The following is a 27,799-nucleotide window of genomic DNA, read 5'->3' on the forward strand; positions in this document are numbered from 1 at the left end:
CCGAGGGCTTCACAGTTCACCGTAAAGCTGAGTCGGATGAGTCTTTTAAAGGTAGAGGAGGGGGAGTATGCCTCATGATTACTCATTGAGGTGCACAGATGTGATGGTTCTGCCTCAGTCCTGCTCACCTGACCTGAAACATCGAGTGGTCAAGTGTCATCCATTTTGTCTGTCGCAAGAAGTCAGGCCCTGATGATGTACTGTACCTGGAAGGGCACTGATAAACCTGTGCCAACTAACTGGTGGGAGTGTTTAAGGACATCTTCAATCTCTCACTTCTGCAGTCGGAGGTCCCCACCTGCTTCAAAAGGGCGGCGATCATCCCAGTGCCCAAGAAGAGCAGAGTGAGCTACCTCAGTGACTATCACCCAGCTGCATCACATCTGCTGTGATGAAGTGCCTTGAGAGGTTGGTCATGGCCAGAATCAACTCCTGTCTAAGCAAGGACCTGGACCTGCTGCAACTTGCCTATCACCACAATAGGTCTACAGCAGATGCAATCTCACTGGCACTTTGCTCAGCCTTGGATCACCTGGAAAATAGCAATACCTACATCAGACTGCTGTTGATTGATCATAGCTCAGCGTCCAACACCATCATACCTTCAGTATTAACAAGCTGTAAAACCCGGGTGGCTGTTCCACCCTCTGCAACTGGATCTTTGACTTCTTCACTGGGTGAAGAATCACACAATCAGTGTGGGTCATCTCCTTGCTGACAATCAAGGATGCGTGCTTAGGCGACTGCTCTGCTCTCTCTGCGCACACGGCTGTGTGGCTAGGTGCAGCTCAAACATCACCCAGAAATTTGCTGATGACACAGATGTCACTGGCAGAATTTCAGATGGTGATGAGGAGGCGTACAGGAGTGAAGTAAATCAGCTGGTTCAATAGGGTGGCAGCAACAACTTTGCACTCAACCAAGAATTGATTATGGTCTTCAGGAAGGGGAAGTTGAGCAAACACACACCAGTCCTCATCAAAGTATTAGCTGTGGAAAAGGTGAGCAGTTTCAAGTTCCTGGATGTCAACATGTCGGAATATCTATCCTGAGGCCGACATATTGATGCAGTTACAAAGAAGGCACAATAGCGGCTATATTTCATTAGGAGTTTGAGGAGATTTGGGATGTCACCAAAGACTCTCACAAATTGGAGAGCATTCTAACTGTTTGCATCACTCTTTGATATAGAGAGGCCATTGCACAGGATCAGAAAAAGCTGCAGAAAGTTGGAAACTGAGCCAGCTCTGTCATGGGCACTAGCTTCCCCAGTATTGAGGACATCTCACCTCCATCATTGTGTGGTTTGGAGCCGCCACCAAGCAGGATAGAACCAGACTACAGCGCACAGTGAGGACTGCCGAGCGCATTATTGGAGCCTCCCTGCCCTCTATTGTGGACCTGTACTCTTCCAGGTTGAAGAAGAGGGTGGGGAACATCATAAAGGACTCCTCCCATCCTGTGCATGGACTGTTTGATCTGCTTCCATCTGGTAGGCGCTTCAGATCCCTCCAGACTAAGACTAATAGGCATTGGAGAAGTTTTTTCCCTACTGCAGTCACTTTGCTGAACAGTTAACTGCCGGTTAACTGTCGGCTAACTATTATTTGGATTGCACTACCTGTATGTATAATCTATATTTTCATTTATATTTATCATTATTATTGTTATGAGCAGAGAAACAACATCTGCCGGAAGTAAATTCCTTGTATGTGCATAGGTACTTGGCGATTAAAGTCTGATTCTGATTCTGATCTTCAAAAGGAGATTCTTCAGAAAGGCAGTACCTGTCATTAAGGACCCCCATCATCCAGGACATGTTGTCTTCCCATTGCTACCAAAGGGGGAAGTACAGGAGACTGAATACACACACTTAATATTTTAGGAATAGCATCTTCCATTCTGTTATTAGATTTTTGAATGAACAATGAACCCATGTACTGTATATTATCTCAGTTTTTTCTTTTTTTTGCTCTCTTTTTCCATTTTTTAATTTAATTTTTATTGATCAATGGATTCCAGTTAATTGGTCCATTGGTTAATCAAAGTAGCCACCCATTTGGGATAGATCTTAAAGAATGAAAACTAATCGAAAAAATGGGGTTGGGGAATTCCCTTTGTTTATTTGGAAATGATGTCACTTAATTGGAGTAGAAGACAGTTGCTGAACGGTTTCTAACTAGTGTCAGTCATGTGAACTTCTGTGGCTGTTAGATACTATACCATGCTTCGAGCAAACACTTTATAAATAATGTCAGATGCATGTATTTGTGCTCACGAAACAGAGATTTTTGTCACTGATAGTTGACGCGAAATAAGCAGTAAGACAATTTAAACAACACACACAAAATGCTGGTGGAACGCAGCAGGCCAGGCAGCATCTATAAGGAGAAGCACTGTCGACGTTTCGGGCCGAGACCCTTTGTCAGGACTAGCTGAAAGGAAAGATAGTAAGAGATTTGAAAGTAGTGGGGGGAGGGGGAAATGCGAAATGATAGGAGAAGACCAGAGGGGGTGGGATGAAGCTAAGAGCTGGAAAGGTGATTGGCGAAAGTGATACAGAGCTGGAAAAGGGAAAGGATCATGGGACGGGAGGCCTCAGGAGAAAGAAAAGGGGAAGGGGGAGCACCAGAGGGAGATGGAGAACAGGCAGAGTGATGGGTAGAGAGAGAGAGAAAAAAAAACAACTAAATATGTCAGGGATGGGGTAAGAAGGGGAGGAGGGGCATTAACGGAAGTTAGATAAGTCAATGTTCATGCCATCAGGTTGGAGGCTACCCAGTCGGTATATAATGTGTTGTTCCTCCAACCTGAGTTTGGATTCATTTTGACAGTAGAGGAGGCCATGGATAGAGATATCAGAATGGGAATGGGACGTGGAATTAAAATGTGTGGTCACTGGGAGATTCCCGCACATCTGCCCTCACCCCATCCGCCCGCCATCTCACTCATGATAGGGTTCCCCTTGTGCACACCTACCACCCCACAAGCCTCCAGGTCCAACGTATAATTCTCCATAACTTCTGCCACCTCCAATGGGATCCCACTACCAAGCACATCTTTCCCTCCCCCCCCCCCCCCCTTTTTCTGCTTTCTGCTGGGATCGCTCCCTACGTGACTCCCTTGTCCATTCGTCCCCCCCCATCCCTTCCCACCGATCTCCCTCCTGGCACTTATCCTTGTAAGCAGAACAAGTGCTACACCTGCCCTTACACTTCCTCCCTCACCACCATTCAGGGCCGCAGACAGTCCTTCCAGGTGAGGCGACAGTTCACCTGTGAGTCGGCTGGTGTGGTATGCTGTGTCCGGTGCTCCAGGTGTAGCCTTTTATATATTGGTGAGACCCGACTCAGACTGGGAGACCGTTTCGCTGAACACCTACACTCGGTCCGCCAGAGAAAGCAGGATCTCCCAGTGACCACACATTTTAATTCCACGTCCCATTCCCATTCTGATATGTCTATCCATGGCCTCCTCTACTATCAAAATGAATCCAAACTCAGGTTGGAGGAACAACACCTTATATACCGGCTGGGTAGCCTCCAACCTGATGGCATGAACATTGACTTCTCGAACTTCCATTAATGCCCCTCCTCCCCTTCTTACCCCATCCCTGACATATTTAGTTGATTGTCTTTTTTTCTCTCTCTCTGCCCATCACTCTGCCAGTTCTCCATCTCCCTCTGGTGCTCTCCCCCTCCCCTTTTCTTTCTCCCGAGGCCTCCCGTCCCATGATCCTTTCCCTTCTCCAGCTCTGTATCACTTACGCCAATGACCTTTCTAGCTCTTAGCTTCATCCCACCCCCTCTGGTCTTCTCCTATCATTCCGCATTTCCCCCCCTCCCCCCACTACTTTCAAATCTCTTACTATCTTTCCTTTCAGTTAGTCCTGACGAAGGGTCTCGGCCCGAAACGTCAACAGTGTTTCTCCTTATAGATGCTGCCTGGCCTGCTGCGTTCCACCAGCATTTTGTGTGTGTTGTTTGAATTTCCAGCATCTGCAGATTTCCTCGTGTTTGCTCAGACAATTTAAAACTGTTTTGCTCACTGTGGCTTCAAGCATTCAGGCTTGGAGATGCAATGAATGGCCAGGACTGAAAATGAAACAATTTCACTACTTCAATACATTAATAACTATGAAGAATATGAAGGTATCAGCAATTATCTTGTATGTTACAATAAAAATGAAGATTTGGAGGATGCAATCGTCAAAAACATTGTATGAAGTTAGTCCCTTATCAGCACTGGTGTTTGCGTTAATTTTGTTCATTTACAGTCATTTACAGAACATTTGTTCTTTTACAGTCAAAAGAACACAGCAGTGTGTTGGTTGTCTGTCGTATCCGACAGTGGCAGTGAAACCAGTGCAGGTGAACTTTTAGAACGGACAAGCTGTTGCACTGGGACAGTTCCACTCTCTGAACCATGGAAGTCCAGGTCTAGTGGTATGAGTAGTCATCACAAACTGGGGTTTTCCTTGATTGCAGTGGATAACCATAACTTCCTCTGTACCTTCTCTCTCGCTCTTCCTGAAGTGATGCAGAACCACCTTCTTGGCTGTTGCATCTCATCTGCCAGTCTGCCAGAGCTTACTTCGTACGCTAGGACAGCCATATCCCTATATCACTGTACTCCTAGACCCACTAGAGAGCCAAAGGTGGGTGACCTACCCCAGAATGGGTAGGACAAGCCCCTTCACCAGAGGTGCAACCCCTCTGTGGACACCCCATACACAGCAGCCAGCGTTGGATGAATTCCTCCATTGATAGCTATTAGAAAATAATGCACAGTTTTATAGTACTGTAGTAACATTAGTAGTGTTCTTTTTGTTCTGTATTTCATTTAAATACATAACTTATTACTTAGCTAAATGGTAGTTTTTTTATGCCTTTTTAACTATTTCCATAAAACTTCAGCCAACTGGAACAACCAGTTATTTGGGTCAAGACATACTGGTCTCGATGTCCAGTTTGTGCAGTTTCAGACACACAAGCCGCACTGGGGCCCACAGGGGACTGTATTGGCTCCCTTCCTGTTTACCCTGCATACCTCAAGCTTTAGATGCAACATTGAGTCACGTCATCTGCAGAAATTCTATGATGACTCAGCAATAGTTGGGTGTATTAAGGGAGGACTGGAGGATGAATACAGGGCCGTGGTGGAGCACGTTGTCAAACAGTGCAAAGTGAATCATCTGCAGATCAACATCAGTAAGACAAAGGACTTTAGGAAGACTAAGCCTGCACTGCTCCCTGTTACAGTTGTGGTGAGGATGTGGATGTGGCGAGGATCTACAAGTACCTGGGGGTGCACCTGGATGGCAGACTTGAGTGTAGCACCAACACAGAGGCTGTGTACAAGAAGGGTCAGAGGCACCTCTACTTCCTGAGGAGACTGAGGTCCTTTGGAGTGTGCAGGCCTCTCCATCACATGTTCTACCAGTCTGTTGTCACCAGTACAATCTTCTATGCAGTGGTGTGTAGGAGCAATGGCACCAACACGGGTGATGCCAACAGGCTCAATAAACTGATTAGAAAGGCTGGCTCTGTTATCGGAGTCAAATTGGACACACTGGAGGCTATGGTAGGACAAAGGATCCTACAGAAAATCCTGGTAATTCTTGACAATGTTTCCTCACCCTTTGCATGCCACCTTAGCTGAACAGAAAAACACTTCTAGTAATAGGCTAAGACAATTGCACTGCTCCAAAGAGTGCTATATGAGGTCATTCTTACCCTCGGCCATTAGGCTCTATAATGAGTCGACCTATAGCCAGGGAAGTGATGACCCCTCTCCTGTTAGACTGAGGTAAAATTTTTTTTTATTCTTTCTTACTTCTCTTCTAATATTTGTATATATGTGCACTAGTAATGCTACTGTGACACTGTAATTTCCCGTGGGATCAATAAAATATCCATCTATGTGTCCCAAACAGTTCAATTGGTCATTTTCTCTGTCAAATTAATTGCTGCATTTCTTGCATTAGAGCTGTGCATACATTTCTTAAGTTAATTGGGATTTCCTGGGATTGTCAAAATCGGATCTGTCTTTCTCTGCAACCTGTGATTTTCCTGACATGGCACACATGATCAACATAATTAAAATCCCCACTCACTCTAGACATTCTCTCTTACTGCGTCCCCCCTCTCCAATCGGGCAGAAGATACAAAAGCCTGAAAGCACTTACCACCAGGCTCAAAAACAGCTTCGGTCCTGCTGTTATAAGACTATTGAACAGTCCCCTAGTTTGATAAAATAGACGATTAACCTCACAATCGACCTCATTATGACCTTGCACCTTATTGTCTACCAGCACTAGACTTTTTCTGTAGCTGTTACAGTTTATTCTGCACTCTGCGATTGCTTTCCCTTATGCTACCCCAATCTGCTAATGTGACAAAATAATCTGTATAGACAGGATGCAAAACAAAGTTTTTTCACTGTACCTTGGTATGTGTGACAAGAATAAACCAATTTGCCAATTTATGATCTACTGGGAGTCTGAGGAGGAACCTTTCACTAACTACTGCCACTATTCTTTGTCTCTAAGTTTCAGACACAATTGTTAGTAACATTTGGAAAAATATAATGAGAATATGTCAGTTTTTCAATTATCTTTTTAAAAAATAAATTGAGAATTGTGCCTTATTAGCAGCCAAACCACAAAATAAATTTGAGAGTGTGCCCAGGTGTCCTTTTCAATTACGATTTTTTCATACTGTTACAGGCCAGGATCATAGTTTGTAAGCTTGAAAGACTAAATCACTAAGTAATTATACAGGTTAAATAAATTGGAATGAGTTGTAGTGAAAGGGCATCTGCTTATTCTGCTGGAGAGTCCGGATATAAAAGACATGAAAAACCAGCTTATCCTCAGTTTCAAGAGTACAGGATATAATCCTACACTTAACAATAGTTGTCAGAAAATTTAAGATTGAAGTAATCAGTTTCATTTTTGTTTGCTTCCAGGTTATTCTCTGCCAACAACAAACAGTGCTGCTACTGAGGTGGAAATTATTCAGAAAGTTTCTGGCTTTGCACCAAGTGTTGAAGGACCTCTGCAGCACTACGACACATTGGCCAGGCAAGGCAGTATAAAGCACGATGAACATCAGAGAAGCGTCGTGCAGTGTTTACAGGAACTTCACGAATTGCTTAAAGGATACAATCCCACTCAGAAGAATTTCTTTTCACAGGTAAGGTCAGAAGTTGAGAAGGAGGCCTCAGTAATGTAGCGATTAGCACGATGCTATTCCAGCACAGGGTGTGTCGGAGTTTGGAGTTCAGTGCCGGCGGTGTCTGTAAGGAGTCTCCGTAAGTCCTCCCCATGGAATGTGTGTGTTTTCCCCTGGTGCTGCAGTTTCCTCCTACAGCCCAAAGGTGCAGCAGGTAGGTTAATAGGTCATTGTAAATTGTCCCATAATCAGGTTAGGTTTAACTGGGGTTGCTGGGGTGGCATGGCTCAGAGGACTGAAAAGACCTACTCCGCACTGTATTGCCAAATAAATAAGTAAATAAATAAGGTGAGCAGCTTTCAGAGGCTGCAAAGACTGGAGATATGTAAATTCCTGTATAGATTGCACTTGTAAATTGCTTCCAGCCCACAAAGTTGACTTCTCTCTGTGTATCATCCATATCTAAGCATTCCCTTCATATTAATGTGTCTATCTAAAAGTCTCCTAAACTTCCCTAAACTGTCTGTTACCCCTAGTAATGCTGTCAGGAGGGTGACAGTAACTCAGAATAATCACACGTTACAACAGTGGGGTGCAGAAGAGCAGCTCTGAATGCACATTACGTTGAACCTTGAAGTGGATGGGCTACAGCAGCAGAAGACCACAAACATACACTCAGCGGTCACTTTATTAGGTATTGGAGGTACATAATAAAGTGGCCACTGAGTGAATAATGCTTTTTACAGAGTAAATTAATGCCACATTTCTTTACAATAAATATCAGATAAAATTTGACAATGCTTGAGTTAGTGCAGGTTTTATTGAGGAGAGGCATGTTAAAACATTGAGGGACTGGCTATTTCTTCTGTATGAATAGATGGGAATTACATATCATGGTGAGTTTTAATTTAATATCTTTGTAGTTTACTGAGAGTAAGATGTTCTGTAATGAACTACGGGGCAATTTACAATGAACAATTAACCTGCTGGGTTTGAAGGATCCAGAGAAAACTTATGCATTCCACAGGGAGGAACATACAAACTCCTTGCATAGGATGGCTGAGATGGAACTCCAAACTTTGATGCCCCTAGCTGTAATAGAGTTGCGCTAACCGATGCGCTCCATGGCACTTGCTATATCTAGATCCCTCATGATTTCATACTTCGCAGTTAAACTTCTAACACCTCCTCCCACTTCCCCTATCGTATAAACAATTCTTCTTTATCCAACTTGCCTCATTGCTGCAGCTTCTCTCCTGTCACCATCTTTATAAATCTCCTTGGCTTTCACGTATTTCATGCTAATGATGACCAGACCTTAAGCTGTGGTCTAATTTGTGTTGTTCGCAGTTGCAGCACAGTCTTCCTGTTCTTATACTTGTTGAGACAAAGAATATGCAAACACAATCCATGGGCTTCTTTTAAACCACCTTTTTGGTCTGTCCTGCTGCCATTAAGATTCCAAACAAGCACTCTGAAGGCTGTCTGCTGATTGAAGTCACTCAATATCTTAGAGGAAATTTTGGATTCTAAAAGAGAATTTTTGCTTTCTCTTGCCTTGTGGCACCTTTCCAAATGCATTAAATCTCAATTGAATTATATCAGCTATTTTTCTGCCTAATTTATTTTACATCCTCCTGTGGGCTAAAGATTTCCTCCTCACTGCTAACTGCATTGCCAATTTTCGTATTATCCAGAGACTTCCTCATGTACTTGTATTCAGTTGCAATAAATAGTACAGAGAAAATAAGGATCAAGTGAACAGTCCTGTGAAGAAAGATTTGTAGCAGCAAATCTTTAGTCTCTAGTTGCTTGGCTAATCCCTTCTTCCCTTAAGAAAAAAAGGGTAGAATAGTAATCCATGCTGACTTTGGTCTATCATGCGCCTTCAAGCACCCCAAAACTCCCATTCTTAATAATGGGCTCTTAACATCTTTCCAACCACTAAAGCAAGATAACTAGCCTATAATTTTCTTTCTTCCATCTTCCTCAAATTTCTGGCAAGCTGCTAATGTCTTCCAAATTGAAGATTGATGTAAAATACTTACTAGGTTTGTCCCCATTACTCCCTCTCCAGCATCATTTTCTGGCAGTCCAAAATCCACTCTTACCTCTCTTTCTCGCTGAAAAAACTTTTGGTATCTTCTTTTATATTATTGCTAACTTACCTTCATATTCCATCTTCTCACTCCTTATGGCTTTTTTTTGTTGCTTTCTGTTGGTTTTTAAAAGCTTCCCAGTCCTCTAAATTCCCACTGATTTTTGCTCTATTATATGTCCTCACCTTTGCTTTTAGGCTGTCTTTGACTTCCCTTGTCAGCTATGGTTGCCTTCTCTTCCCTTTGGAATATTTCTTCATCTTTGGAATGTATCGAAATGAACTGACTTTATTTCTAACATCCTTCACAGAAATGAGGAGTAAAATCTTTACATTACGTCTCTGTCTATATGTACAATGTGCAATCATAGTGCTTTATAATAATTTCATAATAAGTAGAATAGTCAATGTAATATAGAGTACACTCATCCTGCACCTTCCGAATTGCCCCCAGGAACTCCAGCTATTGCGGTTCGCATGTCATCCCTGCTGGTGTCCCTTTCCAATTAACTCTCTCTTATTCCTCTGTAATTCCCTTTATTCTGTTGTAATACTGATACATTGACCTTATCTTTCCCTCTCAAACTGTAGGATGAATTCCATTATATAATCATCACTGCCTCCTAAGTGCTCATTTACCTGAAGCTCCCTAATCAAATCTGATTTATTACACGGCACCCAATCGAGAATTGTCTTTCCCCTAATGGGCTCAACCACAAGCTGCTCTAAAAAGCTATGTCGTAGACATTCCACAAATTCCTTCTCTTGGAATCCAGCACCAACCTGATTTTCCAAATTTACCTGTGTGTTGAAATCCCACATCAGTGTTGTAACATTGGACTTTTTACCTGCCTTTTCTATCTCCCATTGTAATTTATATCTCATATCTTGTCTATTTTTCAGAGGCCTGAATATAACTCACATAAGTGTCTTTTTTTACCATTTTAGTTTCTTAACTCTATCCACAAAGATTCTACAGCTTCCAAGATTGCCTACCTTATTCTGTAAATTGCACGGATTCCCTTACCCTCTCTTGACAGTCACCCAGGTACCTGCCTCCTGAAACTTAGTTGTGACTACCTCCCCGTAGATCTTATTTATCACCTCCTCAGTTTCCCATATGAGCTGAAGGTTATCAAGCTGCAGCTCCAGTTCCTTAATGCAGTCTGTCAGGAGTTGCAGCTTGATGTACTCCATGCAGATGTAGTTATCATGGAGACTGGACGTCTCCCAGAGTTCCCACATCTCACACAAAGAGTAATGCTCTGGTCCCATTCTCAGTGCACTAGCTATATACAGGAAAAAAAATTACTAGGAACTTACTTAGAACCTCCATTTGTGTTTGCCCAAGCCTGTTGTTGCCAAAGCCTATTGAGCCAAAGACTCTAACCTCCTACCCTAACACTGCTTTAAGAGATATTTAGACAGGTACTTAAATAGGGAAGGCAAAGAAGGAAGTGGACCTGGTGTGGCCAAATGGGATTAGTGCAGATGGGTTAAAAAGTTCATCATGATGTAGTGGGCCAAAGGGCCTGGTTCTCTTCTACACAAATCTGTGACATGAATAAATTGATAAAATCACAAATTTCACACTTGATGCTGATGGTGCAGTTACAACAAAAGTGCCCCTTTTTTGTAAGGACAGTTGCAAAGCATGCATTAAGAATCTCACCAATATCCTCTAGTGACATAACCAACCCTAACAGGCTCTTTCATGGATATTCTATTGTTGTTTATTTACTTTAAAAGTCTTTGAATTTCCTTTGATTTTACTCAAAAACTTTTTTTTTCAGTTGTTGTCTTTGCTTTCTTAATTTCTCTAAAGAATCTTCCTCTTACAGAAAAAGCCTTATGATACAACTGGGTATTATAAATCTTTTGCAATCCTTGGAATGAATATTATGTGTAATTGGTTCTTTTTTTCCGCTCATAACTTTTACTTTCTTGCTAACGTACCTTAAGTGGTTCGATGTCAGTATTGAGCTTACTTGTTGAGAGTTACTTTGTGGAAAAACATTTCCTCTGAATAGATATCTTTCTTTTTTTTTTAAAAATAGTCTGTTTTATCGTAGTACTTTAAGGGTGCCTTTGATAACTGAGCAGTACAAGGATCAATAGCATGGGGGACTTGGTTTTTTTATTAATTCTAAATCCTTGATGTCAGTGTTTTCTGGTGTTTACCATTTGAGCAATGAAGATAGAATGTGTGTTGTTTGCAAGTGAAAAGTGCTTTTCCCTCTGTACTGTAATTGTATAATCAAATATTATATTTTGTGCTTCCTCACAGACGCATGTCTTGTTAACTAGCATGATTCTGCATCATTCAATTAAAATTAAAATCTCTTTTGTCGTGTGAACTTCTTTGAATGCTGTTCAATTCACTGTGCTGGCTGTTTCTAGATTGTAGATGTTTACAGTCATCTGGATATGTTGTCATACAAAAGGTATTCTCTGTGTGCAGTACTGTGCAAAAGTATTAGGCACATACAGTATATATTGCTGGGGTACCTAAGACTTTTGAACTGTACTGTATTTGTCAACGTGGAGTGAAGAGTGGGTTTGTAAATCTGGCGGGGACAAGGGATGCTGGGAATGGTGAGGGTGGAGCGACAAGGGAGGGGTGTGGGGCAGGTGGAAGTCAAGAAGGGGCAGGGGTATAGCGTGGGTGCAGACACACCCAGCCCTCCTGAGACATCAGACATGGTCATTTGATTCCAAACAATTGGTTTATTAATCATTATAAAATGTCTCTCTTGTGCTTCCCACTCCCTCCCTTTTCCCTTCTTTTTTTCCCAACCATGCCCCCTTCCCACAATGGAGACCCATATCAGAATCAGGTTTATCATCACTCACAAATGTCATAATTTTTTGTTTGCAGCAGCAGTACAGTGTAATACATAAATTTACTACGGTACTGTGAAAAAGACTTAGGCGGCCTATCTACATATATATGTGCCTAAGTCTTTTACCCAGTACTGTAGATTATGAATTGTCTGAATACATTTAAACCCGGAACTGTTGCCTGAGCATATTCCCCTAGACTTCTGCTGCATGGAGAGATTAAAGATATGATCCAGATGATGCACTCCTCCATCTATCTGCCTCATCATACTTTCCATTCCACCCCTCCCCAAGAAATTATTATTTAATGTCTCAGGATCTGGTTTTAGGGTTGGTATACCTACTGTGGTAACACAGTTTTGTTCTGGTCGTGCTCACTGTATAATCATTTGTGGTCCTCTTGGTGTGCATAACCATCTCTGGCAGATATCTGCCGTGCTCAACTGATGAAAATTCCAGTTGAACAGTATTTTTAAAAATAACTTCCAAAGACATAGATCTGCAGATTTTACTTAGTTATGTGAAACAATAATTTGAAACATTCTACTCTTTGTATTTCTGTTTGCAGTTTTTTGAAAGATCTAAACCTCCCAAAGGCCTTTATGTGTTTGGGGATGTTGGTAAGTGTAAATCATAATTACTTTGTGCCCAGTCATGCTGATTAGCTGCTTTGTATTTAACAGAATATAGGACAGTCCAGCACAGAAACAGGTCCTTCATCCCACAATGTTTGTGTCGATTACAAGACCAATTTAAACTGCACATCTGCCTGCAGTCTGTATAGCTAAACTCTTTGCCTGTTCATGTGTCTGTAGAAATGCCTCTTTAATGTTGCTACTGTATCTGTTTCCACCACTGCCCCTGGTAGTGCGTTCCAGGCACTTACCAGAGCGCCCGGAGGAAACCACGCACTCACGGGAAGGATGTACAAACTTCTTACAGTCAGCGTCGGACTTGCACTCCGAACTCCGACACCCCAAGTTATAATAACGTCACTAACTGCTACACTATCATGGCCCCCATATATGTTATTCTTTAGACATTTCTAGCATTTTAATGGATTAGCTAATCTTCCATTAAACATAATCAGGTGAATTGAAATAAGAGGCTGGTGTTATTTGGATCTGTTTGCACAGCCATATGTTACTTAGCACCTTAACAGCTAAAGAGAGAGAGAGAGAAGGAAATTATAGTATATTTTGCAGAGCAATGACAGCTGGAACATAAGAGACTGAGACACGGTCATGAGAATATGCCTCCAGTTATAACCTGAACTGAAAAGGATGATAGAAAGATGAAAATAGAAGGATCTTTCTCTGAATGCATATTTTGTTCATTTTAGGAATGAAAATTAATGACACCCAATAGAAATAAATGGATGTGATCTAATAGCAGGTTAGAGAGGCAGGGTTGGAATTGTGAAAACATTACCTTGTGATGGGAGGAAGATGGTCGGGCACAAGAGGAACCCCTGTACTACTGCCCAGAGGTTGAGCTGATTGGCTTCTGACAACCACACAGCCATCTTCCTTCACACAAAGTATGCCAGCACAAAGTTTTCACTTTGCCCGTTGAATTAGATCTTACCAGTGTGCCTACATACCACATTCAGTCAAGTGCTGCCTTGGCTAAAGGGACAGCTAGTTCTGAAGCATAGGTAGATAGTACTACAGGAAATTGTCCATGTTGTATATAGTGCTTTCAGCTGTTCATTGATACCAAGTGGAGTGAAATGAATTGGTTGGCAATTGTTTCTATAATGGTGGAGATCATCCATTTGGCACTTCTGGATGAACATGGTTGGACATCCTTGTCTTTGCTTTTATTGCTGGGCTCTTCCATTTTTGTATCCTCATCTTGTTACCTGCTTACATTAAGATCATGGAGTAAATCAGTATAATAAGCAAACATAATGTACATGGACTATATATACTATATGCTACATATTATTTTACTTGATATGACTTATAATAACTTACTTGACACATTATTTGCCTTAGGTGAATGAAATCTGCCTTCTTTATCTGAATCTAAACCCACCAGTTTAATTGGCTTTTAGCTGTTCCCTGAAATGTCCAAGTAATGTTTAGGAAGAGAGGATCACTGTCAGCCTTGGTAACAATCTGTACATCCTGTAAATAGAATGCAGGAAAGCACATCTTACAATTGTAAGTGGTATCTGTATTTTACTTGAGAAGATTGTAATTTGAAGTGTTCTCCCCAGAGCTGTGGCTCTGTGCACTCAAGGCTGAAATTTAGTGACTATTGGACACTTTGGGGATCAGACAGAAAGTGGATGAAATGCATATGATCGCACTGAATGGTGCAACAGGTTCGAGTGGCCATATGAACTATCTTCCCACTATTTCTTATATTTATATAATTACAGTGCATTTCGCCATGGTGAAATTAGAACTCGTCTCTAGATATCATTCTGAGAAGATTGCTAATCTAGTAACATAAATGTTATGTCTCTCTGCAAGTCTGTTTCACACATGAGGTTTAAGATCTGCTGAGTTTAAAGAGTAACTTCTTCCATGTTTATGCGTTTTGTGTTGCCAAATTAAACTATCGTGGCCTTCATTGACTCCCCCCGTTGTCCACGTCCTATGTCAAATATTCCATGTGTGTTGGCATCATATTTCATCTGAAAGTAAAATGTTACGTAAACTACTGCTTTGCTTTTAAAATGAGGGAGAACAATTAATTCTTAGTCCTTATGTGACACAAAATTTCATCTTTGATTTTCACAGGTTCTGGGAAGACAATGTTGATGGACCTGTTTTATTCTCATTCAACAGTTAAGAGGAAGAATCGAGTACATTTTCATGGTTTCATGCTAGATGTTCATAGAAGTAAGATATTTTCAAATAAGGCACCAGAAATGGTGATTATCTACATAAATACAACATTGATGTTCAAGTATGTTGTATCTCTGATTCTCTGCAACAGAGTGGAAGTGTGTGTGACTTCACATCCATTATTCCTTAACATTTATAATTTTAATAATACTGCTATTAGGCAGGATTCTCAAAGCAAAGTAAAATAACTGAATAGCCAGAGCTAAAACTTCCAATAAGCTGTTTTCAGGGCAAGGTTGGTGGTTTGGAAAGTATGTTGGCTCAGAAAGTTGTACCCTTTGAAAATGGGTAGGAAAATGGATGAGGTGCACACTACCTCAATGAATGTTGAAAATGATCAAAACAAAGAAGCATAATTGCTTGGAAAATGTATGTTTTTTTTCCTTTTTGATAGTATATACATTGTATTAAAGTGGCACACTCTAATATTATTATCTGGGTTGGTGTTGGGTAAGTGTTGTCTTGTCCGTAAACCAGGTACAATGAATGTGGACAGTTTCAGCCAATTCCTTAGTAAGTGTCAGCACCTGTTCCAAAACAGTTCTTAAATTTCTGTAACTTTCCAGTTGTACTTGGGCTAATGATACTACAAGAGGTTGAAATGTTGCCCGTCAGTCTTCTTGTGATGCAGCAGAGGGAACCATTTGCTTGATGGATGTTGCTGATGCTGAGCGCCAAGAGTGGTTGTGCATATTTTAAACATTGAGTTCATTAGGATCATTGGTCTTGCAACACTCACTAAATGGCTGAATCACCATGAACTTCCTATATTCAGAGTTGTAATTCTCCCCCCATCCATCCTATTAACCCCATATGAGAGTTCCTCATCTTGGTTTTGATGTTTGACCAAAATCATGTGCATTGCTTTATAAAAGAAGGAAATTAACATTGACAGTATTCAGTGGCATGTACTTGAGGACCATCTGAGGATCTTAAAAGGAATTGTATGGTTCTTGCATTGTAATTAACAAATATAAAAAGCTGTATTCAGCTGGTGGTTATTTGCAACATGAGAAAATAATGGGTCATCAGTTTTCTGTATTCCTTTCTCATTTACCTTTATCCTCCTATCTGTAGGGGACTTCAGTACTCACCGTTTTAGCTAATCTTGAACTTGAATGCCTTTTCATTCAAATACAAAGTCAGAGAGAAGCCAAAGATTGGACACTGGGACACCTGATATCCTGCTCCACTATTGAATTTGGAACTGGGTATGGATGGTGAAGACATTCATTTTAAATCTTTTTTGTAATTGCTTGGTATTTTCGTAGATTTGCACATAGTTTAAAAGCTGTTGATAGCCATCAGGCTATTCTGGGTGCAGGGCCTTGACATACAAACCTGAGACTCCCACTGTTCTTGAGTCCCCTCTGTTTTGCAGGACATCTTTGGTGTGAAGGGCAAGCTTATCCAGCTCTCTGCCTCCGAGTAAGTTAGGCCCAGAACAAATTGCCAATTATTCATGCCGGCCTCTAATCCTGGAAATGAACTCTACAACGCTCCAAGAGTGTAGCAAAGCATTTCCCGGTTCCCGGATGGTGGTGGCACCATCGTGTGGTAGAAGTTTTATTGCTTTTTCCTTCACACGAAAAAAGCCTGCACAACTTTTGTCCAGTGCCCATTCTCTACTGCAATTAGTCACATTGCTTCAAAAACTGATGGTGTTTTTCCATATTCATCCATCATGTTCACCTGGTTGAGACCCAGCAGCTTACTTCATCAATTATAACACTAAGGAAAAACAAAATCTCTTTTAAATTACTTTTTGGGTTTGTTTTTATCTGTTATTTAATAATACACATGTCATAATTAAACCGTGTAATTTGGTTCTTCGTGCTTTTCTGCTTGGCTTTTTTTTTATTGAGCTAACACACAGTCAACCTGTTATTGTCATTATTAGATCCCCTCTTCATTTGTCCCTCAGTATCTTTGCTTTTAGCTCTTTCCCTCATCTTTCCTTGTCTCCTGCTCAGTTAATTCATTAATTTGCATAATGATTATTCTCTTGGGCAGAAGGCACAATCTTGTTTTATTAATTACTTCCTTACAGTCACGTTATCACTGTTCTTTTTAAGTTGCTGACGTGTCTGATCTGATCTTATTGCTTTGCTTACCCAAGCCATTGACAATATTTACTTATTTTCAAGAAATCCACTGTTTTACTTTACTTGTTGGATTCTTATTTAATTGATTTAGTTTTGAATTGGAATCCTTTTGTGTCACTGTGGTCCTTGGATACTATTCTCTTTCTAATGTGTGTGTATAAGAAAGAGTCTTTACTCAACTTCTACCTTGGGTCTTTCTCAAACTTCCCTGGGAGATACTCATAGTTGAATATCCATGCTCTACTGCAATCCTCTAAGTTAGCATTCATTAAAAATAATTTATAATTTGTTTCCACCATCCTTTCAATTTGTATGTTTCAAACCACAACAATTTACTGAATCTTCCCCTCCACTTCCTCACTCTCACCCCCCAAACCCTCACATACCCTTTGACCAGATATCTCAAATATTCATTCTCAGGCTAGAGCCATTCCAGCTGGTTGAAATAGTTACTCCCTTTTTTTTACCAAATGAAATATAAAACACGAATCATTGGCTAACAAAAACAGAAGACGTCTCAGAGGTATCTGTGTGGTAAGATTTATCGTTTTGAGTAGCTACAATGAAAGTGAAGCATGTGGAATCTTTCGAGCTGCTGAGGTGTGTCAGAAGTATTTTCAAGATGCTATGGGATCTCAGGGCTTGTAATGGATGTTGGGCGCTCACTTATCCTCTGAGTTGAAGGTGAAGAGATCCGAAAAGGGAAGAGTCAGAGATAAACCATGTAACTGTGAAAACAGGGTGGAACTTGGCAGCAAGTGTATGAAATTTTCCGTTCAGTATGAGTGCAGGAAGCAGCACCCATAATGCCATCAATGTTCTAGAAAGGGGGGTAAGGGATTGAGACCAAGTAAGCCTGCAACAGAAAACGTACCTGTCAGAACATGAGTATGTGAGTTCCCATAGCTACACCATTGATCTGATAGAAATAAGTTCAGTTTGGGGGGGGGGGGGGTGGGCAAGAACAGGCTTAAGCAGTAGGTCGACTCAGTCAATCCTGCTTGTGGTTACTGGGCAGGAGGTAGAAACGGGTTGTGAGAGGTTGTGAATGATAAGGCACAAAACTGTTAGTGAAGATCTCAAGGGAAATACAGTTCACAGCTCTGTGGGAGACAAAGGCCTGATGCTGTATGGTGCACCTGTAGTCTAGAGGGAGGTACGAGGAGGTGTCTGAAAGCTGACATTTAACCTCTTGAGAGGTAGAAGTTAATTCATCAAACCACGGCAGTGGTTCCTTTGTTGGCAAGCCATCAGATCAGATATGATAATTTTTATTAAATCGTATCAGGTAATTTTTATTAAATTCAGTCATATTTCACAATCTGGGCATTGCAGACAAGCGGTCTTTGAATAGTTACTTGAACAGTTGCAATCTTTGTGGTAAAGGTATTCTCACAGGGTATTAGTTAGGGAGTTGGTACAAGGCATGGTGTTTGCATTCTTTTGAAGTCCTTGTTTTCCCTGGTGATAGGCTTGGGAGGTGCTATTGGAGTAGCCTGGGCAAGTAATTGTAGTTTTGTAGATGGTACATTGAACAAATTAACATTTAAGGTGATGGTTGGGTTGCAGTCAAGCAGGCTACTACTGGGTCTTGGATGGCATTGAGCTTTTTGGGTGGTTTTTAGAGATGCACTCATGTGGCCAGATGAAGACCAAAACACCACAGCCCTGTCTTGTGCCATGGTAGAAAGGCCTTGAGGTGTCAGGCAAGTAACTAGCTAGAGGAAATCAGGTCTGTGAATTGCACTTGCAACCATTGTATGAATGTGGCTGATGCATCTGAGCTTATCGTCATTATATGATTATATTGATGAAACCAGCAGATGAGTTCCACCAATACTTTGTAAATGAAGCACAACCTCATTACTTTTGAACTTGATTCCTCTTGCAATAAACAGTTGCATTGTTAACCTTCTGAATCACTTGCCACTTGTGCATACTAGCCCAGATCCTCTGTATTTTGGATTTCTGCCATCACTTGCCACTTAGTTTTTTTTTAACTTTTCAAGCCAAAATGGACAATTTAGCATTTGCCAGATCTTTGTGAAAACAATATGAGGCACAGGTAATCAAAAACAACAGTTTCTATTAATGTTGTCATTGAGTTGTGCCCTTTCATTTTTGCTGAGAATTGTGCTTATCTTGTTATGTTCTCTTGGCACGTTGAAATAAAGTGGGAAAAGTCTTCGGACATTTGTGTTATTACATGGGAGAATAGCTGTTCATTAAAATCAAGTGCGTGCCAGCAAACAACATCAATTGTTTTTATCTGGGGCAAGCGCTTCTGTTTCGTATATTTAAAATTAATTGTAGAAATATGAATATCCAATTGTTTTTAAACTCACTCACAACAGGAATTCATCGGTTAAAGCAGACCTTACCCAAAAGGAAGCCTGGCTTAATGGCAAAATCGTATGATCCAATAGCACCTATTGCCACAGAAATCAGCAATGAGACCTGCCTGTTGTGTTTTGATGAGTTTCAGGTAAATGGTGCTTCTTTTTGTGAGACTGTTGATTAATTAATTAATTGGCTTATTATTGTCACGTATACCAGGATACAGCAAAAAACTTAGTTTCACATGCCATCTATATAACAATCCAAAACGTAAGTACATCAAAGTAGTACAAAGGGAAGAGCAATCAAAGAACGCAGAAAATAGTGTCACAGTTACAGAGAAAACGCAGTGCAGCAAGACAAATAAGGTACAAGGGCCATAAGGTTAAGAGTTCATCTTTATTGTGCTTTATTATTAAAGAAGAGGGTGCATTAAGTTACATAAGAGGGTGAAATTTTTGTGTGTGTTTGTGTTAATGCATGCAGCAAGTGACTTGGTAAGCAAAAGCCAAGTTTGTACTCTGAAAACTCCTCAGCACTGAACAGATTGAATATATTGATTTATGTTTGTGGGTATTTTTGCATGTTAGGTTTTGTTAGTACTGTACTTATAGCAGATCTGCAAACTTGTCTGTCGTTGTAGCAAGGGAATACAGAATCGCTAGAGAAGCAGAGCGTTAAACGTACAGAGATTCATCTTGGCTCTCTCATTACACCTACACTGTCAGCAAGTCTTGTGAGGCTGAGGAGGAGGGAAACCAGTATCAAATGAGAGTAGCTCCATTGAAAGTTGTCAATAAATTCACCAGTTAGTACCCTTGAAAGAGGATTACCAAAGTCATCTGTAATGCAGTCAGCACAGCTTATCCCAGTGACATTCTGCAGTGGGAAAGTGTGTGACATCGTTACGTCTCAGTTAAAGGAAACCTTTGATTGAATTGCCTGATCTGCTGGAAACAGATCTGCGGCTAGGATGCTGCAAGCACTGGTACTTCCACACTTTCAAATAAATATTTCTCTGCTTGCATGCTTCAGTTTTTTTGCATGTGAAAGACTTGTTCCTGTGGTGAAATGTGTCAATTTTTTTTAATTTGGGAAGCTCAGGTATTCTTTTTACGCGTTTGACTTGTGTACTGAGAAAGATGCATACTTTTGACTTTCTTGTTCAGTGAATTATGTAAAGCTGCTTCAAATGTATTTGTCTTAACTACCTCTATACTGTGGAGAATAATGTCCTAGTTTGATATCAAGTATTAAAATACAGATTCAGGTTGAGGAAAATGCCATATTTATTGATTGAAACTGATTTTAACACTTTCATAACATTGAATGTCAGTTACGAGGCTGGATAATTTAAAAGGGAAGGAATTTTGGGTGATTGGAATTGTTACTGACCTGATTTAATGGAAAAGTACTTGCATGCTGAGGTATTGTTTACCCATTATAATTATTTACTAATCACTTTTCCATTAATTACATTCGCATTAGCAGTTTTAATGGAACAAAAGCATGCGTCAAAATTGTAAGACAAATTTAGAGCTGTGGCATAAATATCAGTTTAATATACTGAAAACTAAGCAAAGGTATTTTATATCTGCCTTCCAAGTCTACTTTTTTTTATATCTGATAGATTGGTCTGAATCTGCACAAAAACAAAGCTTTTGTTTTGTGCTGCTACTAATTAATGAAAACACTTATTAATGGATAGAAATTTTTAAAGCACTTCACCAATCAAGGATAACTGAGATTAAGGGACTTGCTTATGTAAATATTGTATTGGCTTTTTTCTCTTTAAGTGAGTCATAATGAAACTACTGTAGGTCATAGAAATCTTTTTTTCTTAAATGCTAATGAATTTTCTCTCTTCCTATGAGCTGACTATCATTAACAATGATTTGTATCCATCCTTCTCTGCTTGCTTGTAATGAATACTATGCAGTATTCAAGAATATCCTTTGCTTCTTTAGACTGTACAATTACTTCTCCCTTCTTAAGCTGTATATGATCAAAGGATCCACACACTGGAACAGGAATTTAGTGTGACTCCTGCCACAACAGCTACTGTATATATTATTCTAAGCCCATTCCGTTCTGTATTTATTAGTACCCATATATTTGCAGATAGTAGTGATAATTTCAAAATGTAGCTTCTGATAGCAAAACCTTAAATTATTAATGTGTGCCATGCAATAAACCATTCTCTGTAGCAGGATGCACGTTAATTTTATATAAGAAAAGTCATCAATCCATTTTGATTCCTCTCTCCCTCCCCCCTCCTCTTCCCCCAGCAACTTCCCCCACCCCTACTCACCCCTCCCCTCCTCTCCTGCCTCCTTCTCCCCATAACTCTACATCACCCTTTTACCTCCTGTCCTCAGTATTTTTCAAGCATCCAACATCTGTGCCTTCCAGGTATGATTTTGCTCACAAACAGGAGAAGATATGTCTAAGAACTGTTCCATAGGTTGCTTGCTTTCCTCAGCTCACTTTCTTGGTAGGATTTCCTTGATTGGAAATCAAGTTGATTCTTTGATTGCACATCTTGAGCCATCTTCAGATCAGGATTAAGTATTAGATTGGCCTAACCTTTGTTTGGAAATTAAGTTAAATGTTATTAAATTGTTTAAAAATCCCAATTGAACCACTTGCATAAGGGGCTGTCATAACGCTCAGAGTTAAAATCTGTATCAGCTGTATGATTGACCCAAGTCTTGTCAATGATGTACTATATTGGAAAATACGATTTTAGTTATAACCAAGTAACAGTACCGAAATGTTTGAAACAACTGACATTAGTCTGCTGTTTTAATGAGGGTGTTAGTCTATTTGTTCCAATATGTAATGCAATATTTGCATCAAGACCATTAAAATTTTACTTTCTTTCTTTCATCTGTTTCTGATAAATTGCAGTTTGATGCCAGTACGATTTCAGTGTTTATGTGAGGGAAGCTTAATTCCTTTATCATTGGTTTGGGCAGCAAAATAAGATAATCATATCTCTATCTGAACACGCACCCATGATTTGATCACTGGGTAAAATATCCTTGCCTCCACAGTTTTGATCCCTCTCCATTACATTTATCTGATGACTACATTAATTTGTCCTTGAAAAACATTAATCTTGTAATCATTTGATTCCTAAATGAATATCCATAATTAAAATTGGGTACAATGTGTTCCATTTTCATCCTGTCAAAAATACAATTGATTTGATTTGATACATTCTGGTCAGCATATACAAAGTGTATTGTACATCATCTGCTTACTTAATGAGGTTCTTTGTATAGATGTTTACTTTGCTGAAGACCTAGTGAGCAAAACATTAAAATTGTATTAGGAAGATGCAAGGATTACACAAATTTCATTCTAAGGCCATTGTCACACTGGGATGATATTACATAAAAAGATTTGTTCGAGATGTACTTCTGCTTTGAGAACTGCATCAGATTTGCGAGGTGGAAATTCCCGTGATTCCTTGTAGCCCTTGTGATAAACTGCAGATTGTTGTTTCATGTTTGAACGTCGACGTTCTGCTCTCTGGTCACTCTGAAGCTGCTGGTGTGTCTGTGAAAGTAAGCAGCCACGTAATGAAGGGTCTTTTCAGGGTGATTTTTTTATGATATCTCAAAGTGAGTAGTAGTATTGTTGTAAACGTGCTGCTCGATTCTTAATGTTCAATAGATTTGTTCCAATCTGAATATTGAGAGTAATAAATGTAATTGGTGCACCAAATAACATCAGTGATTCCGGATTAAGAAAGTGGAAATCTACTCATCAGATATCGGTGTGGTAGTAAAATTACACAAGATAGTGACAGTGATAATGTTGGCAAATGAAAGTTTGAAGAAGTGCCCATGATTGTATCGCTTGTAGTGTAAAGATTGTGGTAAAGAAATAGTGTTTTTTGTAAACAAGAAGCCACAACTGACACTTTCTTCTCAGCATTTTAACAGGTAGCTAATTTAATTTACATGCAGAAATAATTTGGCTCAGCATGTGTCAGATTGATGAAGGTACCAAGTACAACAGTTTTTTTTTCCATGAGACAGCATTATTGAACCAAGAAACATTACTAGCTCTGATGGAAATTGAGATATGAAACCATGCATGCCAACAAAAATAACAGCATTTACGGTATTTCCCTTCAGTGAACCAAGGGTCAGAATAGTGAAAAGGCAGTACTTGAGGCAAAGAAAAGCTGTGAAAAAAAAACAACCATCAAATTGGCTGGGTTACAAATGGAACTGGTATACAAAGTCTGATTTGCTGCAGGGTGTTCTGGAAGAGGAAATGTAGGACAAGGTCAAAAGAGATCAGTGTTGGGAAAGGAAAGACAGTGTAGGAATTAGAATTAGCAACGGGGATAAGGTCTGGGAAATTAGCTGAATTACAGGGCTGATGAAGGATAAGAGAAGGCTGATTGATTCTGAGATAATTAAGAATAGCCAAGGATCTGGCATTAATGTAAATCTGATCTGTGTAACAGGAGAGAGTGTCATTGCTGATGGCAAGCAGTCAAGTCATCAAGAATCATGGGTTCAGCAGCACAGAAGTTTCGAATCTTGTATATTTGTTTCCTATTTCCTGTGTTTTGGTTGATAAGTGCAAAGCAGTGAGAAGGTGGTGAATGTTTCTTTTAGCAGCAAGTCAATCAGGCTATACTTTGGAGCCAAAGAAAGCAACAGGAAACTAGAATGACATATGTGGTCTCTCTTTTGCTCCAGTTTCTAATACAAATATTTTAAGGCATATGGGGAGAGCAGGATTTGAAATTTAGATGTCACAGTAAAGTAGTAAATTAGGTATGGAAAAGATTCAATTTTAGAAACTATGTGACAGGAAGAAACAACATATATAGCAAGTGATTTCTCATAAACTGCACTCGGTGCTCACTTCTAATGGGGATGTAATAAATAATATTTACTGCTGTGAATTATGTGAATTTTTAAATGCATACAAACACAGTGATTACCATCTAGAATTCTGCCCTTGATGCAATAATTCCATCCAGGAGCTCCATTTCCTCTGTGGTGGTATAAATCTTGACTGGGCATGTGTGATTTGTTTGGCCAATTGAAATGCATTTCTCTTTAATTATCCATAGCTTATTTTATCATGTTAATTTCTTCCCATTCTGCATATGTTTAATTTTGCTTTCATGACTAACACTGAGCCATTTAAACATAGCTAATGAGTGTAATGAAAAAATTCTTGGTTTGAAGCATTTTTAATTTACCTCATGTATCTGTTCTTTGCTTCCATCTGACAGTGAGTTATGTCTGCGTAAATTAACCTGATCCACTCGATGACAGTTTTGTTTCCATGTTGTAAGGTCACAGATATTGCTGATGCCATGATACTGAAGCAGCTTTTTGAAAATCTGTTCAAAAACGGTGTTGTTGTTGTGGCCACATCCAACAGACCACCTGAAGGTAAGATTATCTTTTCTCAAATACAATTTGAAACTTTCGGTAATGTGGAAGCAAAAGTATTAGCAAAGTTTGATTAACACACACCCAACCATGTGATTACAAAGAACAAGGGAAAGAAAATAAAATAAAGCACAGTAGAAAGTTATATTTATGTTTACATGGAATTATTTTAGAGGCTGAGATTCTCTTTAGAAAAGAGTTGACTAAGCGACGGTTGAAGACCCATTGTTAAGGTAACAAATAGAGATCCAAATGAGCAGCCTTAACGTAAGAAAGCCACTCATATATCCACTAGTGAATTTGAACAAACTTGCTAGAAAATAGTTTGACTGAGGTATAGGTAAGTACGTGATAGAGAAAGAGATTGAAGTGTTTGCTAATGGAATTCAACAAAGATAATCAGGAGTAACTTCGGAGCATAAATGCCATGGAAATGTAACATGCAGAATGGCATATTTCTGGAATATGAACAATTTATCACCCTGTCGTATTATAATATTAAGTTACGTTGTTTGTCTGGGCGAGGGTAGGCTTGATGAAAGGCAAGGTACCACCTGGAAAATGACTGGGAGGGAACAGGAGAGAAACTATGCAAAGGTGTTATAGTGAGAAAATGCTTCAATAGGTTTAGTCGATCACCTTTGTGGGGAATGTATTTCCCACACATCCTCATAATGATGGTTATGGTGGGACTAAGATGGTATGTAAACTGTACATACCTTGAAATGATGGATATAACCTGGTTTTTGATTTATTCACAATCCGATCTCCTACCATTGCCAATTTAAATTCATAACTAGGACTACTCCTCCTGCCTTCACATCATGAACATTTATCAGCTTCTCTGTTTGCCTTTGCAAATTCATATAGATTCCTATTTAGGTGCACACCTATAGGACGGAGGAAAAAACTTAAAACAGGTTAATTTCCAAGTCAGGAATATCGTGCTCAAAAACCTGTCATTATTTTCTTTCAGATTTCAGCATCTACAGGCTTTTGTGTCTTCAAAATATCTTTTTCATTTGGTCAGCAGCTTTTTTGTGCTGTTAGAATCCACTAGGTTAATGTAACGAATAGATCCTTCAAGATTTCAATCTAATTACACTTATGGATTAAGTTTAATAAAAATTTGATTCCCCACAAAGTCCTGTCCCGAGTGTTTGTGGCTCATCAGGCCAGAGCTTATGCCAGTTTCTGTGGCGTGAAGCGACTGAGAGTATGAGACTCCCCCCACCCCGGATAGGACGCCAGTCTATCGCGAGGTTGACCCCAGTATTTTATTGCCAGTACCCATTTTCAGCTGGGCAGACTGGAGCATTGTGTGATTAAGTGCCTTGCTCAAGGACACACACATTGCCTCAGCTGGGCTCAAACTCACGACCTTCAGGTCGCTAGTCGAACACCCTAACCACTTGGCCACACGCCACACCAACTTGTGTGATAATGTACCCATTTTAAAGTTATAAATAAATTAACTTTATAGGTGTCTGCCTCTATAAGTGAAATATTATAATTTGTATCTTGGGTGGTATTATGAGTAGGCCAGCTTTCTCAGAGCTGTCTCAATAAAAGCTGGTCAGTTCAAGACCCCTGACTTTGCTCAGAAAGTTGCTGGGACTTGGTACTATGGAAGTCAAGGTCTTATAATGACACACACATCCAGCAAGCCATAAACAATGACCTGAAGAAGGATGTATATTGAGGCAATATGATCTGTTCTCATATTGAATAGTCTTTGCATTGATGCACACATATTTAAAAAGAATTAAAGATGCAATTACAAAATCAGAAATGATACATTTTTCAGAATTGATAATGTTTAAATAAAATTCCAGGACAGGTAGATTTTGATGTGAAAATACCTACTTGGTTAACAGCATTTAAAACATGATATCTTTCCATATTGTATATAATTTGTTAGAGTGTTGAATTCCTCCTCTATTTCATACTCACGTATTGCGTAGGGTCTTGCATCTTGTATAATGGCGATAGATAATCTGACCATATACTTGTGATCAAGCAGTTGGGCAAAAATTCCCATTTTTCTGTGTCTTTTCCTTCTGCTCTCTTCCATGATGAGGATACAGAATTTTAAATGTTCATTTTACCTATTGAGAATGCAGCTAAATTTGGAAATTAAAATGGTCCTTCACTCTTAATCGAAAAGTATTTTATTTTGAGGGATATTAATTTGCTGCTGCGTTTGGAAATGTCTGTGGTCAGGGTCCACTGGAGAAAATTTGTTACCAAATGTGTTGCTGTTTTTATTGCCTGTTCACATCACTGCACAATGAAATTTGTCCAGTATGCTCTGATATCCGAGTATCAACTGCTGGGTAAATTTTATTTATGAGAAATATAGAATTGCTATTTATGAGAACTGCCTAGGCAGTTTCTGCTATCTCTTTAGTGACCAGTGATTGATCTAGCAGTGCCATTAGTCTGTTAATGCACTGCATTCAGACAACTCTCACTCTACAGCCATAATGCTCCTGGCTTAATTCAACTGTGCAGTGTTCTCTTTGGAGCTATTCCATTGACTTTTCTAACTAGTGCTTTTGTTTACTCTATTTTCCTGAATGCGACGATCTCATTGTTAGGTTGCCAGTGGTACATGTATTGACAGTCCTTCAAAATCTTGTCCAAGTACCTATTAATTGTCTGAGATGTACAGTAATACTGGCAGGCTGCTTAACAGTGTAGGCAATTATAGTGAACCCAATCCTCTTGACCTAACACTGCACTATACAATACTTCCACCAAGGTGCCCTGGACAAGAACTATCAATTGTTTTGTGTGCTTACTTAAGCAATAAATTTCAAAATGTAGGAGTGTACTTCCCCATTCAGGTTTAGTGGAGGACTGGAAATATTTATATCAATCAGAACTCTTTTTTTCTAAACACAAGAAAGTCTGCAGATGCTGGAAATCCAGAGCAACATATACAAAA

General features: G+C 39.8%; 1 protein-coding gene across 1 annotated transcript in view; it reads left to right on the plus strand.

Annotated features, from left to right (window-relative positions):
• The window catches only part of afg1lb (AFG1 like ATPase b), a 140,318-nt gene that overhangs the window by 29,562 nt on the left and 82,957 nt on the right, over positions 1-27,799 (plus strand). The window contains exons 2-6 of the mRNA XM_073055880.1: positions 6,970-7,196; positions 12,683-12,734; positions 14,868-14,969; positions 19,435-19,565; positions 24,750-24,849. Of these exons, the coding sequence (XP_072911981.1) occupies positions 6,970-7,196; positions 12,683-12,734; positions 14,868-14,969; positions 19,435-19,565; positions 24,750-24,849 (612 nt within the window). The remainder of the gene's footprint in view (positions 1-6,969; positions 7,197-12,682; positions 12,735-14,867; positions 14,970-19,434; positions 19,566-24,749; positions 24,850-27,799) is intronic.

This window comes from Hemitrygon akajei, chromosome 9 (assembly GCF_048418815.1).
Source record: "Hemitrygon akajei chromosome 9, sHemAka1.3, whole genome shotgun sequence".
Classification (NCBI taxonomy): domain Eukaryota; kingdom Metazoa; phylum Chordata; class Chondrichthyes; order Myliobatiformes; family Dasyatidae; genus Hemitrygon; species Hemitrygon akajei.